Below are 18590 nucleotides of genomic sequence, written 5' to 3' on the forward strand. Positions count from 1 at the left end.
GTGAATCGTTCTGCTTTCATGGTTGCCAGATTTTACAACTGCAAGGTAGAATTTATTTTTAATTATCTAGAAAGGGTTGCTTTTTCCTTTCATCAAGACAAGGTCAGTCAATAGATCAGTGTTCATAGGGCTATATTTTAACTTCAAGCACATAAATAAATAATCATGTCTTCCTAGTCATTTGGCACAGTTTACCATGGGTTCGTGACTTTCTGAAATCGGTTTCTCACAGGGCAGTGTCATTTCTGGTACAGGTCTACACAGGGATGACAGCAGTGGTTCCCTTGGCTTGTGACTTGTGGTAGCTTCTCATTTTGTTGAGGGAGAGGAATCGAAAGTAGATTTAAGGATGTGTACTTTATTTTGGGGTTCTGCTAGTCTGAAAATAAAATTCATCACCTTGAAATTTTTTTTAAGATTTTTTTTTTTTTTTATCTCCACACAGGCTTTTATGAATAACCTTTTGGGTACAAAATAGGAATTTGAAAATCTGGGTTATATGGGATCAAAAAGGACCTTATTGTCAGAAACAAAATCCTGTCAAACCAGGAGGCCAAGTGGCAATGCAGTGTGTACTTGCCCCATTTCACCTGTTTTACTGCTCTTTCCCTCCCCACCAGAAAGAATCTTGCTTTCTCTTGCACTCAGTTTCTATTGGAATTATACACAGAGCAGGAAATGCTGCCTTTTTATAGCCACAGACATTTCAGATGTTCCCAACATGGTAAATACTGGATTTTGACGAAGATGTGTGTCATCTAGTGCCGAGGAATGCATTTGCTTCAGGGTAGCAACTCTTAGATTATATGATGACGTCACTGGCAGGTGCTGCCCATGGCATTTATGCATCTTTGAGTTCTTGATTCACTAGACATTAAAATTGTGCCATCTGTTTGGGCAGAGATAAGAAGGCTCTTGGAACATTTATATTTGTGAGATTAATGTAAAACTATCTTAAATCTAAATTTAAAATATGTGGCCAAATATTTTAAAACTTAGTTATGTTTGTCCTCACTTTGAATAATAAGACACAAAACTGGGTATCAGTATCTGTGATGATATCCATAGAGGTTCCTGCCCATGTGTTGAGCAATAGCTGCCTGGCTGGCTGCACCTAGTGAATGCAGTCCAAGGACATAAACCTTTTAGCATAATAAGAAGGGACAAAAGCTTGTGGGTTTTAGTATAAAAAGAAAAAGTGGCACCTTTAAAATTATAAATATGATGCATCACCATTTTAAGTAGCAATGAAAGAAGATGTGGAAATATATCGTGGACGTGAATTTGGCTAAAACCGAAATTAATGGCACTTAAGGCATTGTTTTCTTACCCTAAAAGTTTGCACTGTTGTGATTGAAGAGTAGATTTTGCTGTGTTTTCTTTAATTGTGACATTGACTAAATGTCAAGTTCAGTGGCAACTGGAAAATCATTTATTCCTCGACAAAAATTCTCATTGCTGTTTTTGTTGTGTTGTTTCAGGATTGGAGGTTTTAAAGCAGGAAACAGCAGTTGTTGAAAATGTCCCCATTTTGGGACTTTATCAGATTCCTGCTGAAGGTGGAGGCCGGATCGTGCTGTACGGGGACTCCAATTGCTTGGACGACAGTCACCGACAGAAGGGTGAGAACTGGTGCTGTGGCTGAAAAGTAGATTGTGCCTCACGACTTGGACATTCAAATCCTTTCTCCCCCTTTTCCCTGAAAAGGCACTGGTGAGATGCTGGTAAATTAACAGAAACCTGCTCATGAGAGCCAGGCGCCGCTGGGGAGGTTGCCGCTGCTTTGATTGCTTGGAATATTTTGATAGGTATATATAAATCTGGGCACATTTAAGAAGCAAAACAAAACTGCAGTTACTGCCTCCTCTGCCTTCCCCTCCATGTTTGTTGTCCTGGCCAGTGGGTGCCAGCACCACTGAGTTTCCGTGGAGAGACCCTCTGCGGGTTTCCCTTGTCTGCCCTCCTCAGCTTTCCCCTCTGGAGTCTGTATGTCGCTAGCCCTGCCACGTGGTGCCCCTCTCAAGTCGGACACACTCTTTCCTGCAGGACCAGCACTTGGCTTTCCTCCCAGACGTGGTTATTTATTCTGGCTGTTGTGAGCCTTCACAAGTGAGGAGTGTTTGGTTTCATCAGTGGGGTGGGGGGGTGTCAGAGATGGGGAATAGTCCTTAGCACACCTCCTCTTTTTCAGCATCTCTTGATGCTGCCTCTAAATTTGGAAATTTTGATCTTGGACGTCGTTTCTTTTTCTCATTTTGTAAAGGAGGAGATGGAATGGTGAGAGTGTTACATGTTTATGCCTGGCCAGACGATGACAAAACCAGGACCAAAACCTAGTCTTCTAACTAGAGCAGAGGGGAGGGTAGTGGGTTATGTCCTCATATTTGCGAACAGTGAACAGGGTTAACTGGAAAGAAAGCGGCCACGAGAGCGTGAGCTGGGAGTTGTGTGGTCAAGTCTCTCTGAGTGGAAGTTGAAGCTGACCACATTCCTAGCATTTTATGTAAATCCTCAGAGTAGGGTTGCTCTTTTTAAAAATCAAAAGTGAGGGTGAAAGTCACAGTTCAAAGAAGATTAATGTTTTATTTCCACAGAGATTTTCTTTTAAGACCTGGAGCCTCCCGCTAAGAGTCTTTATTAACATTTTAAATGCCCGAGGGGACTGTCCTGGTCCTTAAACTTCAAATGGCAGCATTGAGGACCTTTCAGAGGCTTCGGGCACCTCCCCAGAAAGTGCTCTTTCCTGCAAGAAGTGCTTCCTGGTGTTGTAGCTCGTGAGTCTCGTCTGGTCCAGGCTGGTGTTGATGGGACTTGGAGTGGCATATATGGGGAGAAACTGCACGCATGTGGTGATTCCAGGATTAACGACCGTGCAGCATCTCCATCCCCTGAGAGAAAGGGTCCATCCATGTGGCTCTGTGAGGGGAGCTGTGCTCACATTCCAGCACCTCCATTCCCTGTGATGTCTCCCAGAGTAACCGAGGGCTTTCTGCTTCCATGCTTTGGGGGTGGGGCCCACTGTCCTACAGGGCCCCCCAAATTGCTGGATTCTGCATTTGTGTTGACCTTGCGTCCACCTCCGTGTGGAGCGCAGGTGGTAGTCCTGGCTCTGCCTTCACAATGTAAATCTAGATCCTTTCCTCAGGACAGCCTTTGGGCATTGGCAGAAGCTTTGGTGCCCTGTTCTCCTCTCCCGTTGCCTGGAGCCCCGTCTCTGGATGGTTCCTTTCTCAGTGGGTGTCACGTGGTGTCGCTGTCCCTGAATGAGCCCTGTTCTGTCCTCATCATGAGGGACCCAGAGCTGAGTGGCACTGGGGCAGCTGGTCCAGCCAGGGCACAGTGCTGCTGACCTTCCCGAGCGCCGCAGCCCACGGCCAGGTCGTCTCTGTTGCTGGGCTCTGTGTCTGATGCTGACCGAGGAGAATGTGTGTTTCTCAAGAACAGGAGTTTACTTGGACCTAATCTTACTTGGACCCATTTCCCCCCTCATTTGGGGGGCTAACTTCTATTCTCCATTAAAAAACAATCGAATTCCTAAGCAGCCTGCTTGTTGTACCAACAGACTGCTTTTGGCTCCTGGATGCGCTCCTTCAGTACACGTCGTACGGGGTGACACCTCCCAGCCTCAGTCATTCTGGGAACCGACAGCGCCCTCCCAGCGGGGCAGGCTCAGTCACTCCAGAGAGGATGGAAGGTGAGTGGGCACACAGGCACTCCATGGGGAGAATTGGGTGAAGCCTGGCTCAGGCTGCTTCAGGAAATGGTCGTGCCTGCCAGAGAATGGAGCCAGTCAGCAGGGCCACTGATGTTTTTCCTTGTGACCTCAGGCGGAATGGTGGCCAGTAGCTCTAACCTACAGAAAGGGCCGTTCTCCTGTGAACAGGATGGATATGTGCTGAGGGCCTCTTGGGTGCCATGTGCTTTCCCATGCTCACTCCTAGGTCCCCACACTGCTCTGAGTTAAAATTTAATGTCCCCCTTTCACAGACGAAGACCCTGGCTCCAGGGGGTCTTTGGTGAGAATAGCCGACATTTTTGAGCTCTCACTATGTACTAGCCACTGGGTAAGGGTTGCTTTACATAGACTCCCTCGCTGAGTCCTCTCAGAACCCTGTGAAAATAGATAGTATTCTTTCTAGTTCACCAGTGAAGAAACAGGAACTGAGGGAAGTTAAGGAATTCCTTGGGGCCACGGGTGGTTATGAGGTGGAACGTGGAGAGAGGGTTCCGTGGGGCCTGTGGCCCCACCTGCTTGCTGCACGGCAGGCTGGTCTGCGTGCTCTCGTGGACCGAGTGTCCCGATCCTCCCAGCACTGTCCACAGAAGTATAGTGGGAGCCATAGATGTGATTCTACATTTCCCAGTAGCCACATTACAAAGTAAAAGGAAAGAGGTGAAATTCACTTGAATAAAATACTTTAGACCAGTACATCACAGTATCATTATTTAAATACGCGACACTCACCCCATTTCCGCTGCTCACTAGCCACATGGCCAGTGGCAGCAGTATTGGACAGCACAGATCTGCGAAATAAAAGAAATTTGCAAGTTTGGAAATGCAGATTATTTTTTTTTTTTGCGTGGGAATTCAATAATTTCAAAAGAGAAAGATTTTTCCATGAAGCATTTCTACAGGTTGGATTCCTCAGTACAGCCTGGTGCATGTAACCATGGTCAGTAAAGGGCACCCAGCCACAGCCGTGCGTATAGCGTGGCCACCTTCAGTGGAATGGCTGTTCTGCTCACTCCATTTTGGCAGTGAGCACACGTCCCCGGGGCGGCCCCGGTCACGTCTCACTAATGAAGCACCTGGAGGCAGGTTCATGGGGCGTGTGGTGGGCCCATTGGCAGAAAACAGACAAATTGACGAAGCTTCGTTTTTTACCTTTGCATCTTCATAACGATCGTTGCCTGCTGTCTGTGTTGCCGCCGCCGCAGGGAACCACCTGCACCGGTATTCCAAGGTCCTGGAGGCCCGTCTGGGAGGTCCCGAGCCTCGGGCGCTGCCCGCCTGTCCGCACCTGTCGTGGGCCAAGCCACAGCCTTTAAATGAGACGGCACCCAGGTTGGTGTCTTCCTGTGCTTTTCTACTCCTTCTGCAGGGTTTATGATTCATTACTTTTTTTTTTCATAAAAGAGAATGGAATTTTACTGACATTATTATTGAAAAATGAAGTCTTCTAGCGTGTCATTTTGTGGTGGTTATTTAAATTAGTGAGCCCCCGTATTGACCTTTAGAATTGTGCTCTCTGGTGGTGTTCTGCATAATTAGCATTTCGTTAGGTTTGGTCGATTCTTGCTTACAAAGCTGTGCTCTGACAGTGGTATCACTTGAACAGAAGCTCTGACTCCTTGGATTTGGGGTTCAGGAACTGAGTGCACCCTGTTTGCGATGTTGATTCTGAAACATAGACAGGTCCTTTGTGCATCATGCACAAAGGGCTGGGACAGCTCAGAGTAGGTCTGGTTCTCGGGCGTCGCCCTGCCCGGGATGTGCGTCTGTGCCCTCGCCGTGCTGAGTGCTGTGCCTGGAGCGTGACCGCCCACCACGACTGGGTCGATGCGTCTGTATGTGCTGCCCACACGTTGTGGGTCTGCCTGCCTCTCCTTCTCACTGTCTAACTCGACCTCCTAATGTGTGTCGTTTCCTTTCGGAAGCTAAAACTTGAGTTCCGTGGACAACATCCTGCTCTCTCAGGAGAATGGGGGCTTTTCCTGACTCGGGGTCCTGGCAGGATGAAGCAGCTGCTCGTGTCTCCGAGACAGTGATGGGGCCGTCCCCCACTCCCTCTCCTTTGAGCGATGCTGTGGAAACGGTCTTCCTCTCACAGGCAGCACACCGCACACACACTGGTGGCCAGGGCTCCCCCACAGTGCCGGGGCAGCAGGCTCCCCTCTGGGAAGCTCCTACCCTCCCTCCCCCACCAGGCTGCCCACTTTGCTCGGGTCTCAGTGTGTACAGGTGTTGGTGTGGCCAGGGGGCGTGTGGCAGGGACAGGGCACCACCAAAACGAGGATGCCTGTGACGGCCTAGAAGCCTCCTGTGCTTTCCTGTTGTCAGACTCCGCTCACTGACCAGATGGCCTGCTTTAGAACGTGCTCAGTAGAAAACAGTGGAATTGTAGCCTTGTGACATTGTCTTCTCATCAGCAGTGTTCTTCCTGAAACTTTAATTACTGAGTACTTTTCCATTCCAGTTAACAACCTGTCATTTAAAAATTTCTGAGAAGATTCTATTTTTACATCCTATCTATTTATAACCCACTATTATCCGAGCATTCAAACCAGACTTCAATTCTAGCCGCGATCAGCAATTCATACTCATTGGACAACCGTTGTTGGCTCGAGTTCCTGAAACCCAGTTATTCTCCACGATGCGGCTCAGGCCTCTGAGAAACAGATAACAGTGTCCTTAGTCTCTGCGCGTCCACATCAGACAATCCATTAAATGTCCACCTGGCCCATCAAGGGTGCTGATCATGTACAGCTCATAGAATCTGATTTTCCTTCCTGATACACCCACCCACCAGGCTTCACCTTTACCTCACATTTCACGTCTTGTTGAATATTATCCTCAGTCCTCAGAGGCCGAGATCTAGGTCTACGTTCTGAATCTCTGAAGAGATTGTGAGACCGTGTCAGGCAGCTTCCGACAGCCCTTGAAAGGCCCAGGGTGTCCGGCAGCCCAGTGCTGAGTGCAAGTTTCCGGTCCATCTCTGAAGTGAAGGCTCATTTGCCTGGTGTCTTTGTTGAGCATCAGGTGTCCTTAAAGCTTTGCAGGGGTGTTGTGCCCCCTGGGAACCCCTTCTGTCCTTCCATCAGAGCATTGTGAAGTTCTCAAATGATCGTGTAGCATGCCGTTCCCATGATTGCCTAACAAGACAGTACCGTCACCAGATAATTAAATTCCAGAACAGGATATCACCCATTAGAATTAAAACATAGCCCCATATATATTCAACTAGAACTATAAAGCTTAAATGTCGTTGATTTCACAATTTAACATTGTCAGTTTAATTTTCAGACTGATTAAACCTGAACTGGAAAGTTAAATCATATAAAGTAGAATAGCTTGTAATACTCGCTGGCATTTTCCAGGCGTTCACCCAGGCAGAAGTGCGCGATGTAGTTTCTCTTTCCTACACAGAAATCCTCCTCACAGACCTGGCGCCGCCCCGCTGCCTGCTGGCCTTCACCCCAATGGCCGACACACCTGAGCAGCTTTGCTGTCACTTGGCCAAACGCAGAGATAGGCCAACTGTTTCCAAATGAACGAGAAGCAGAAAAATGGGGAACTCATCATTTGCAAACATATTTAATTCCATTCCCTCACTTGAGCCAGAACCACCTTCAGATTTTCCGTTGGCATTCTTTGCTCTTATCTAGGTGTCTGTCTGCTGCCCTTTGCAGCACATCAGCCTCTCTGTTCTTTGGGTGTAAGTTGTATTGGCCTGAACAAGTTCCTCAGATCTCAGAATTAGTAATAACGGTGCTGCCGTAACAGGCCCAGCACATTTCACAGAGCACGTGTGTTTTCTTTCTTCACCATCCTGGCTGCACCTTTGCTGCACTGGTTTGCATTCGTCAGAAAGCAGGCTCTGCCAGCTCCAGTGTCTCCAGGACAGACCTCCGTGCGCCTTCAGCCTGGCCTGTGGCCATGCCCTGCCCACAGCCCCCGCCGTCAGCCCCTGCCGTCCGCGAGCTCCTTTCTGAGGTTTCATGTGTGGTCTTCTCCCAGTGTTTGGTAACGTTTCCCAGGTGACAATGTGATAAACCCAGTAGAACTGATCCCTGCTCAGGACACTAAAATCTCATGGGTGTGGACTTGATTTTGACGTTTCTGTCTCAGGACCTGGAAGTTGTCACTGTGGTTGTTAGGCGGTTGTATGTAGGGAGATGCAGATGGGATGTCATTTGACATTTCTCTTTAAATCACTTTGTGTCTTAGGTGTTGGCTGAGCTTCCTAGGCTGGTACTGTTACTCATTTTTATTTTGTTTTTATCCATTTTCCTGAAGTAATCTTTGGAAACATCAGAAGTTACTCTCCATCGACCTGGACAAAGTGGTGTTACCCAACTTTCGATCGAATCGTCCCCAAGTGAGACCCCTGTCTCCTGGAGAAAGTGGTGCCTGGGACATTCCTGGAGGTCAGTCCTTAGGTGCTTTATTATTGTGCGAAGTCATACTGTAGTTTGTTCAAAGTGGTCTCCCTCCCTCCCCCAGGCAGTGGGCCAGATGGTTCCGTCTTTGCCTTGAGAGCCACAGTGGTCCTGGCTTTCCTCGGGGTGTGACTCACCAAGGCCATAAGCAGGCTGAAGAAATTAACGCTCCGTCGCCCCTCTCAGAAAATTCTACCATGATTTTCAAATTTGAATTTCTTTTATGATGGCCTGTTACTACACTTAAAATTTTCCAACAGAGTAACTTACACATTCTTATTTAAGTTCTGCAAACATGTATTATACACCCCAGGGGTTGCCTGTCATCAGCTGTCGTGGGGCCCAGCCGGGGGCTGTGGCCTGAACCCTGAGCCCAGAGGTCTCCACCAAGTCTGCCCTCCCTGGGTGGGACTTCAAGGGGCTGGGATCTCAGTTAGATTCAGGTGATCTGATTCTGTTCCCTCACCCCAAGTGACATCAAATGTACCCTCTACAGATACTGGCTTTTGGCCTGACCAGCCTGTCTGGGACAGGTTTTCCCTGACCTGGGAGCGCTGTTACCAGTCATTCCAACAGAGTGTGGGCAGCTCTCACTCTGGAAACCCCTGTGCTCTTCCAAGAGTTTATGACTCCCAACGGGGGTTTCTTCTGATTCCAGGAATTGGACAGAAACTCTGGGGATCAGAAAAGGGTACTCCACCCCATGCAGTCCAACCCTGGGAACTTTGCGAGGGGATGCCAAGCTCCTGAGGGCCTGCCTGCAGGTCATGGGGTGCACTGAAGACAATTAATCCTGGAATCCCAGCAGTCCTGTTACAGAGTCATGCTGACTAGATCCAGGGGTCTCCATTGGCCACTCTTAGTTCCTGACCAGTGTCCCATCTGTGGAAGGCTTTCCCAGGAGGGTGGCGCATGGCCAGCTGTCCTTACCTCCCTGCCTGGCCTTCTCCCTCTTCTTCCCGCTCAGCTAGTATAACACCAGCAGTTCCTCTCCTCCCCACATCCAGACTCATCCATCTTCCATTGTTTCTAAACAAAAAGCAGCTCTGGGCAGCCCTGTTGTAGATTGTCTGCGACAGAACAAAGGCCAGTCCTGGTCTCTGTCTGAGGTGAGGAGCAAAGACCTCACTGCACGCCCCCCACCCTCACCGCGCCATACGCACAGAGCTGCTAATCTGAGGATGCAGCTGTAGGTCGCTCTCATTCATTCTCTGCTAATGCCTGGGTTACTTCAGCTAAGGTTTAGAAATTATGTTTGCTCTGCAAGCCCGGCTAATGAAATTAGCCAGCCTTTTGTTGCCAATGAGCCTGCCTCTCATAGGAGAAGGGGCTGTGGCATTCCTGATGGTCCCCTGCTGTCCCCTTGCAGGAATCATGCCTGGCCGCTACAATCAGGAGGTGGGCCAGACCATCCCCGTGTTCGCCTTCCTGGGGGCCATGGTGGTCCTGGCCTTCTTTGTGGTACAAATCAACAAGGCCAAAAGCAGGCCGAAGCGGAGGAAACCCAGGGTGAAGCGCCCACAGCTCATGCAGCAGGTCCACCCACCGAAGACCCCTTCCGTGTGACGTCAGACCGCTGACCGTGAGAGCCAGAGAGAGCCTTTCCTGACGGCCCTGGTGGGCAGGCATTGCTGTGGAGTCTCCAGAGGGGCCGCCCGCTTAGAGGGCCTGGGTCTTCATCTTCAGGGGTCTGAGAGTCTGTTCTAAACGGGCCTCCCCTGTGGTGCACGGCGGTTCGCGTACATCCGCAAGTGTCTGTCTCGACGGGCCTGCTAGAGGGGCTCCGACGCTCAGCCTCCAGAGCGACGGCAGCCACTGCTGCACCAGAGGCCTGGAGAACTAAGGCTGTCTGCGGCCTCCTGACCCGAGCAGGAGGATGTACTTCTAAACAACGACACACTCTGACCAAGCTAAGATGTGCTCATTAAGGCTATTTTCTATATTTATTGTTGGGAAAAAGTCACTTTAAAAACTCGTGCTATTTGGAAGCAAAGCTATTTTTTTTGTCAATGGAATGCAGTTTTTTACTATTCCATCATGAGGAATAACACAGATTCTGTGATCTCCTTTTTGATGAAAGGACAGACTGAGATTTGAAGGCAAATTGCACAGATCTGTGAAACATAGACCTTCGCTTTATTTTTATAAGTCTCAACTGCCATCATGTTTTGTAATTTGGGGTCTTGATTTCACCATTGTCGGTGAAGAAAATTTTCAATAAATATGCATTACCTGTATGAAGCTGAAAAGAATTGTGTCACTGGCTCTTTTTCCACCTGTCCCATTTCTCTTTGATGACAACCTGGAATGGGTTCTGAGGCAGCCTGTTTGTTTTTGTGGAGATGTAATTCACGTACTATAAACACCTCCCTTTTAAAGTGTACAATGCAGTGGTTTTTAGTATATTCATAGGTTGTACAGCCATCACCCCCAGAAATCCAGAACCTCTTCACCCCCAAAAGAAACCCTGTACCTGTTAGCAAGTCATTGTCTCTGTTCCCTTTCCTGAAAACCCATGGCAGCCACTAATTTGCTGTCTCTATGGATTTGCCTATTCTGAACATTTCAAAATGTAAATGGAACCATATAGTATATGGTCTTTTGTGACTGGCTTCTTTCACTCAGCATGTTTTCAAGACTCACCCCATGTTGTAGCAGGTCGGTACTTCGTTCCTTTTTATGGCGGGATAAGATTCCATTGAATGGATAGACCTTGTTTCGTTTATCCATTTCTCAGTTGATAGACATTTGAGTTGTTTCCAGTGTTCGGCTGCTGTGAATGATGCTGCTGTGAGTGTGTGTGTACAAGTGTTCGTGTGGACGTAAGTTTTCATTTCTGTTGGGCAGACACCTAGGAGTAAAATCATACGGCTCTTGTATAACTGTTTGAGTTGCTGCCAAACTTTTGTTTCCCAAGTGGCTGCCCCGTTTCACGTTCCTGCCAACCCTGTTTGAGGGCTCCGGCTTCTCCACGTCCTCACCAACACTTGTGACTGTCCGTCTTTTTGATTCTGGCCGTCTCAGTGGCTGCGAAGTGCCACGTGGCTTTGGTTTGCGTTTCCCTAGAGACTAAGGACATGGAGCGTGTTTTCATGTGCTTGTTGGCCGTGTGTGTGCGTGTTCTTTGCAGAAATGCCTGTTCGGAGCCTTTGCCCATTTTTTAATTGGGTTGTCTTTTTATTATTGACTTATAAGCATTCTTTGTATTTTCTAGGTACAAGTCCTTCATCAGATACATGACTTGCAAATACAGAGGGTGCCAAAAAAATGTATGCACATTTTAAGACAGAAAACAACGGTATTAATATACACTGGTAACAAAAGATGAACATGTGTGTACATTTTTTTGGCACCCCCGGTATTTTCTCTTATTCTGTTGTCTTTTTCACTTTCCTGATGGTATTCTTTGAAGCATAAAATTTTTTCATTTCGATGACGTCTATTTTGCCTACTAGGTGTCATTTCTAAGTAACTGATCTAAGGCAGCCTGTTAATTTTTAACCCCTGCTTGACCAGCCTTTTCCCTATGCTGTCCGAGTATCAGCCTTCACGTCACAGGTGAGAATGAACTGAATGGAAAGGACGCAGGCAGAGGCCACGTGAGGTCGGGGCGCTGATGAGATTCTGGAAAGAAAAAGGCCCAGGAGAAGGGACGAGGGAGGAGCCACTCAGGCCCAACTCTCCTGTGACGGGCTTTCCTTGGCAGGTCACGTTGGTGACCTTGTACTTTGAAATGCACTCCGTGGCTGCTGCTGCTTTGCAGCTTTGGAGAATCTGCTGAGGGCCCCACAAAGCAGCGTGAGAACAGGCATTGAGGCTCACAGTCGCGTGCTGTCCTCAGAGGTGGGTCATGGATCTGCGTGTAGCTTCCACGTGTCAGAATGAGGGGCCCGTGCACTGGTTGTCACAGGGCCTTCTTATCCCCCTGCCTACCCTGCAGGTGCGGACAGCGGACCATGTCTGTGAAGGCCAGGGTCACGGCCCATCCTTGTCTCCGCAGAGAAGGAGGACGTGGCTCCAGCCTAAGGCAGCAGGTCCCGGGACTGGGACACGCTGCAGGGCCCTTTCCCAGGGACAGCACGTCTTGATTTCACTAGAGAAACCGGAAATCTAGAGTATGTGACATCTCCTCGTGTTGATGTTGGCAAATGACTGAACTAGAGAAAGCTTTGTATAAACTACACAAGGCTTCATCTCCGATGTCGTTGTCCAAACACTGTAGGCTGGTGATTGTGGAATCACATTGTAGAGCCCATGCTGTGAGCTGGGCATTGAGTCCCCACGCTGGCTGCAGTCGCAGGTTCACTTGTCCCTCTGGGGACTTGGATACCTCACCTCTGAAAGATGGAGCTCGGACCTGGGCTGTCCCCTGTTCCTACCTAAGGTCTGCGTCTACACGTGTCACTTGCCTTCGGGACCCACTCTCCTGCCCCCCACCTCTTCCTGTGCCAGGGTTGCTTGCTGCCCTGTGTGCTCTGTCCATTTAGATGGGGTGGCCCTGCCAGCTCAGGACCAAGCACACTAAGGGCAGTTTTAGGGTGCTCCTTTGGATTTGGGCATCTGAAGGGTCACATAGTTGGGACAGGAGAGGCTAGAGAGGGACAAGCACGGACACTGAGACATTAAGTCCAGAGCAGAAGAGGGTTGTTAAGGTACCAAGATTTTTAGGGACCTGTGGTTACTGTGGCTCCAAGAAGGGAAGCTGCATGAGGGATAAAATAGCAAGGTGAAGTTCAGTAGCAGCCCTGAAAGACTGTGGTTGGTCTTTGACTAAAGGGCAGCTTTGTGCAGTCCTGAAGCCCTGGCATATGGGCAGGGGTGCTGGGAACCGTGTGACGTGCCTGCTAAAGGCGCTGCGGTACTAGGCTGCAACACAGAAAAGGAAGGTGGATCCCTTCCTGTCTGCAGCCAGGATTGCACTGTTAGGAGCTGGGTGCCAGGCCCACCGTGCTCAGCATAACACGGAATTCTTTGCATCTGTGCACAAACACTGGAGGGGAGGCATCGCTGGCCCCATTTCCCGGAGGAAATGGCAGCCCAGAGAGATGGGCTCAGTACCTGCCAGAATCACGCAACTAGCAGTGCAGGCAGGATTGGAACGAAGCCTCAGTGCCTAAGCTCTGTCCTTCCTGCCAGCGTCCACATGATATCCTACGTCTGCCTCACTTCAGGGACAGAGACACACTTGGGAGGATGACTGGACAAGGGGGCCTTGGGACAGAGTCATGGGAGGAAGGAGCAGATGAGATTAGTGGGAGAGAGAAGTCTCAGGTGGGGAGAGCTTCCACAGACAGGGGAGTAAATCTGTGGGAAGACCCGATCGATGGGGTCCGGCGTGCAATGCACTGTCCAAGGAGAGAGACCTTGTCGGGGGGTGGCCATGGGATACCCGGGCCCCCTGGGAGGAATGTTCCAGAGAGGATGTCACCAGCCAGGGCACAGGTATGGAACTCCCGCCCTGGCCCTAGACTCAGACAACCTGGGGTCTCCTTCCAGCCCGGCCACTTCCTGCTCATGGGGTTTAACTGAACAACGCATGGAGCCATGTGCCGTCATACAGCCGTGTGCCTGACAGAGCCCGTGCCCAGTTATGTCAGGTGGCCCCTCACAGAGACAGATGCACCTGAAGGCTGTAGGCCCGCGTCAGGCCAGCTTTCTGCTTTGAGGGGACCATTTCTTCTGGTGTGGACTCTCATTGTCCTAGGGAACAGTTACATCTTTTTTAAGAACCAGAGAAAATAAGCAACCAACCCACCACCACTGCAGATAGACTTGGGGGTCCACAGGGCCCTGGGGGACCGGGAAGAGGCCGGCATGAAGGTCGGGCCCAGGACCCCTCCCTCACCATGCTCTCCCCCAAGAGTCAGGTGGGGCCCTGACGGAAGGGAGCTTGAAGGTGCTGCGTGGAGATGAGCCAGAAATGGGGACCGCTGGGTACCCCGCCCCACCCTGTGTTACCCACGGGCCCCCTGCCTGTGCACTTGTCCATCTCGTGCTCCTACAGGAGCAGGCCCCGTGCCCGATGACCCTGAGGAACACACAGGAATGGCCCTACAGTTGGTGAACCTGCCACACTGCGTCTGCTGAGCGCCCACCTGTGAAATGGACGAGTCTGGAAACATCACACTAAGTCAGAGGAGCCAGACACTAAAGACCACACAATATATGAGTCCGTCTGTGTGAGTCCAGGCAAATCCAGGGACAGCAGATTCGTGCTTCCGGAGGGCTGGGGAGGGGAGACGAGGAGTGAGAGCTAATGGGGACGGGGTTTCCTTTGGGGGCGATGAAAATGTTCTGGAACTAGATAGAGGTGATGGTTGCAAAACACTGCGAACGTGCTTGATGCCACTGAACTGTCCGCTTCAAAATGGTGAATTCTATGTTCTATGAATTTTACCACCCAATCCCCCCAGGGGATTCTTGTAAATAGGCCAGGTGGGAGCCCCTGGCTTGAAGAGTGGGAGAGGTTCTGGGGGTCAGGACCAGGTGATGAATGAGGCGCCCGCAGGGGCTCCGTGCCCCCGAGCTGGCCCTCAGCGTCCGGTCCGGCTGCTCCGACCGCCATGGAGTGTCCTTAGGACGCAGGGGTAGCAGAGAGGTGAGCGTTCAGACTGTAGGAAGACGCTTCCTTTCCCTTCCAGGTACCCTTCCCTCTTCTTCACCCAGAGTAGGACTCCATCAGAACTCTGGCTCCAGCCTCCCATCAGCGGGAAGGGGACAGCAGAACTTGGCACGGCCAGTGGCCTTGGGCCGTCTCCCCTGGAAGCTCCAGCATGAGGAGTGGGGTGCACGGGGGCCTCCAGCGATCAGAACTCAGGCTGCTGGTGTATCGGTTTCCTGTTGCTGCTGAGACAGGTTACCACAAATGTGTGGCTTAAAACAACACATTTATTCTCCTACAGTTCTAGAGGTTGGAAGTCCAAAATCAGTCTCACTGGGCAAAAATCAGGTGTCAGCAGAGCTGGTTCCCGCTGGAGGCCCCAGGGGAGATCCACTTTCCTGCCTTGTCCAGTTTCTAGAGGTTTCCCAAATTCCTCGGCCCATGGCCCCTTCCCCCATCTTCAGTGTATGCCTTGCTCCAACCTCTGCCTCTGTCATCACATCACCTCTCTGACCTCTGACACCTTCTGTGTCCCTGTTTTGAGGATACTATGATCACATTTAGGGCCACTCAGATCTTCCAGGATCCTCACCCCATCTTAAGATCCTTCTTACTTTCACCTGCAAAGTCCTTTTTGCAATGCCAGTTCACATACAAAGTTCTGAAAATTAAGTTCGTGAACTCATCCTAGAAAAAGTGCTACATACCTCCTTGCTGAATATCACTACAGTCACCTTTGAAGTTCTCCCCTTGGGGAGCTCTGCACCGACGCCAGAACCTAGTCCACCCTTCAAAGCAATTTTGGAACTCTTTTTCTGGAATGGCCATCAGAGCTGTCATCGTATTACCCTTGATGTCCTGAATGTCATCAAAATGTCTTCCTTTCAATATTTCCTGTATCTTCGGGTAAAGAAAGAAGTCACTGGGGGCCAGATCAGGTGAGTAGGGAGGGTGTTCCAATACAGTTATTTGTTTACTGGCTAAAAACTCCCTCACAGACAGGGCCGTGTGAGCTGGTGCATTGTCATGATGCAAGAGCCATGAATTGTTGGCGAAAAGTTCAGGTCGTCTAACATTTTCACGCAGCCTTTTCAGCACTTCCAAATAGTAAACTTGGTTCACTGTTTGTCCAGTTGGTACAAATTCATAATGAATAATCCCGCTGATATTAAAAAAAAAATGTGAGCAACATCATTGCAACAAGTTCACGAACTTAATTGTCAGACCTCGTATTCACAGGTTCTGGGATTAGGATGGGGACATCTGTAGGGGCCATCATTCAGCTGACCATGCTGGATTTCTCTCTCCCTGGGCTGACATGCGTTTCCTGCAGGAGGACTTAGGTCCCTGGGTAACTGCCACAGGTGGAGCTGCCTTAAAAAGTCCACCGTTCCAGTCATCTGAAGACCTTGAGACTTTGCACCATCAGGAGTCTGGCTCACTCCACCCAGCATTTCCTAAGGCCCCCGGGGCAGAAAACTACAGAGAAAAGAGGGGGCTGTGGGCTCAGGGACACAGGTCAGACAGGGTCCCTACCCGCTCAGAACTGCTGTTTTCCACTTGATGGACACGCTGGCATCTCCTGGGGAGCTTTACAGAAATCCCAAAGCCTGGCTATCCCGGATCAACTTCATCTGCAGCCCTGGGGGTGGGGGTGGGGGTCTGGCATTGGGTGTTCTTGTCTGGCCAAGGTTCGGAACGCTCAGCATCAGGCAGAGGGAAAAAACACATAAATGCCGGTCATGGGGTTTGATGTGGACTTGTTTCAACAACAGGTAACAAGCACTGCTTACTTCTGTGAGCACATTCTCACAGAACCCTCGTGACAGCCCGACACAATACGGATGTTGTAACCCCATTTCTCAGGTGCCCCAGCGAGGCCCCGATGAAAGCCCATGAGTGACCAGGTCGCCATTCAGTCCCACACTGGCTCCTGAGACCTGCCCTCATCTGTCTTCCAGAACTTTCTATCACACCTCCAGGAAAACAAGCCAAGGTCACCGTCTCCTGGAAGTTCCTCACCTGTCATGGGACCCATACTCTGTGGAAAAGGAAAGGAGGGACCCCCAGGAACAACCCTTGATGATGGTCGCTCACCTGGTGGGAGAAGGGAGAAGGGAGACGGCTCCCAAGTGCAGGCAGCGGGCTAAGCCTCCGCCTGCCTCGTCCTCAAGGGTGCTGATGTGCCACCTCAGGCTTTCCTGTGCAGCAGAGCGCCCGCCGCCCACACAGATGGGGCCCCACAGGGTGCCTGTCTGCTGCCAAGAAAGGTCACCCAGCCCTGGGATGCCTGCAGAGAGAGCATATCAAAGCCCCTCAGAATTAAGAGGTTTTCCTAGTGAGTGGAATTTCACAGCCTGGTGGCCAATTTCTAAGTCATGCACACTAATGGGCAGCTAATGAGGGACCCGGGCAGGGACAGGGAGCTGAGATTAAGGAGTACAAAGCCACAGCCCGCTGGTCTCCCTGCCTCAGGGGCGGCTTTGGGGAAGAAAGTAGATGGTCGGGCTGCACTGGAAGGCCTGAGAGCCTACATCTGCCAGCTGCTGCACTGCACGCCCCCCTATTCCAGCCCCTCCCCACCGTGCCCATGCCAGCCTCAGCCCGTGGTGCAGCAAGAAAGGCCTTTCTCTGGTGCCCTGACCTGAGTCTCCACCCAGGAGACTCCAACCCCAGAAAATCTAGGCCTTCCTGGGAGCATTGGCTCGTCTCCCCGGCTGAACCTTCACACAGGGACTCCCCGCTCCCCCGAATATCTCCCCTCTCCCCAACCTTTCACCATAGGTGCACAGACTTATCAGCTCCTGCACCTCCTCCAGGAAGCTCCTCCGGGTTCCCCTCCCTCCCAGAAACTCATGGTCCACTCCCTCTCCCATTGGACCGTGTGGTTATCTAGTCCTCTCCCCAGGGTCTATCCCCTCCTCCAGAACAGAGACCTTCTCTTCCGCCTCTGAATCCCCAGGGCCTGGCATGCAGTAGGTGCTCAGTCAATCCGTGTTTGTCAAATGACTATCTATGATTGAGAATACGATCAGGCCCCAGATACATAAGGAGTAGTGTATGGTGGCCCCTGAAAGATGTCTGTGCCCCAGAGCCTGTAGATGTGACCTTCTTTAGAAAAAGAGTCTTTGCAAGTAGGTAATTAATTAATCCTTCATTAAATTAAGGATCTCAAGATGAGATCAGCCTGGAATATCTGAGAGGGCCTAAATCCAGTGATCAGTGTCCCTATAAGAAAAGGAGAGGACACAGACACAGGGAGGCAGAGATTGGAGTGAGGCGGCCACAAGCCAGGCATTACCTGGAGCCTCCAGGAGCTGGAAGAGGCAGGAAGCATCCTCCCTTGGAGCCTTTGGAGGGAGCAGCCCTGCTCACACCTTGCTTCAGACTCTGGCCTCCAGAACGGTGAGCAGATACATTTCTGCTGTGTTGAGCCCCTCAGCTTGTGGCAATTTGTGACAGCAGATTCAGGAGATTAATACATGGGGAGAAACCATGCCACTTTCCTTTCTTCTGTGTTTTCTGCAGTCTGTGTATTTATCTCACCATTCATTCATTCATTCACTCATTCAGCACTTCCTGTCCAGGGTACCATTAGAGTGAGGGAGGGGGAGGGGTGTGGGAGACAGCATAACATCACAGGCTTTGAGATGACACACACGCGGGGCTAAATCCCAGCCCTTGTGAGCCACTGGCTTCACCTGTCTGAGCCCAGTTCCTGCTCAGTGCAGTGTGGCGATGGTGACACCCCTCTCGGGATTCAGTGTGAGGACATCTAGCACTTGCTGGGAGTGCACGGTCACACTGAGCCCGGCTCCCGTGGTGGCAG

At 50.5% G+C, this 18590-nt stretch overlaps 1 protein-coding gene and 1 long non-coding RNA gene across 3 annotated transcripts in view; one reads left to right on the forward strand and one right to left on the reverse strand.

Annotated features, from left to right (window-relative positions):
• The window catches only part of MBTPS1 (membrane bound transcription factor peptidase, site 1), a 54972-nt gene extending 44563 nt beyond the window's left edge, over positions 1-10409 (forward strand). For both annotated transcript variants that reach the window (XM_019743717.3, XM_074314510.2), the window contains exons 19-23: positions 1482-1622; positions 3563-3694; positions 4939-5065; positions 8018-8148; positions 9530-10409. In XM_019743717.3, the coding sequence (XP_019599276.1) occupies positions 1482-1622; positions 3563-3694; positions 4939-5065; positions 8018-8148; positions 9530-9726 (728 nt within the window). In that variant the 3' untranslated portion in view covers positions 9727-10409. The remainder of the gene's footprint in view (positions 1-1481; positions 1623-3562; positions 3695-4938; positions 5066-8017; positions 8149-9529) is intronic.
• On the reverse strand, positions 2558-5006 carry LOC141567477 (uncharacterized). The gene is made up of 2 exons (XR_012490117.2): positions 4886-5006; positions 2558-4524 (listed from the first exon to the last, which is right to left on the reverse strand). It is a non-coding gene; the product is annotated as an uncharacterized LOC141567477 (long non-coding RNA).
• Positions 10410-18590: the final 8181 nt, after the last annotated feature.

This window comes from Rhinolophus sinicus, chromosome 8 (assembly GCF_057876585.1).
Source record: "Rhinolophus sinicus isolate RSI-liver-muscle chromosome 8, RSI-T2T, whole genome shotgun sequence".
Taxonomy (NCBI): Eukaryota; Metazoa; Chordata; class Mammalia; order Chiroptera; family Rhinolophidae; genus Rhinolophus; species Rhinolophus sinicus.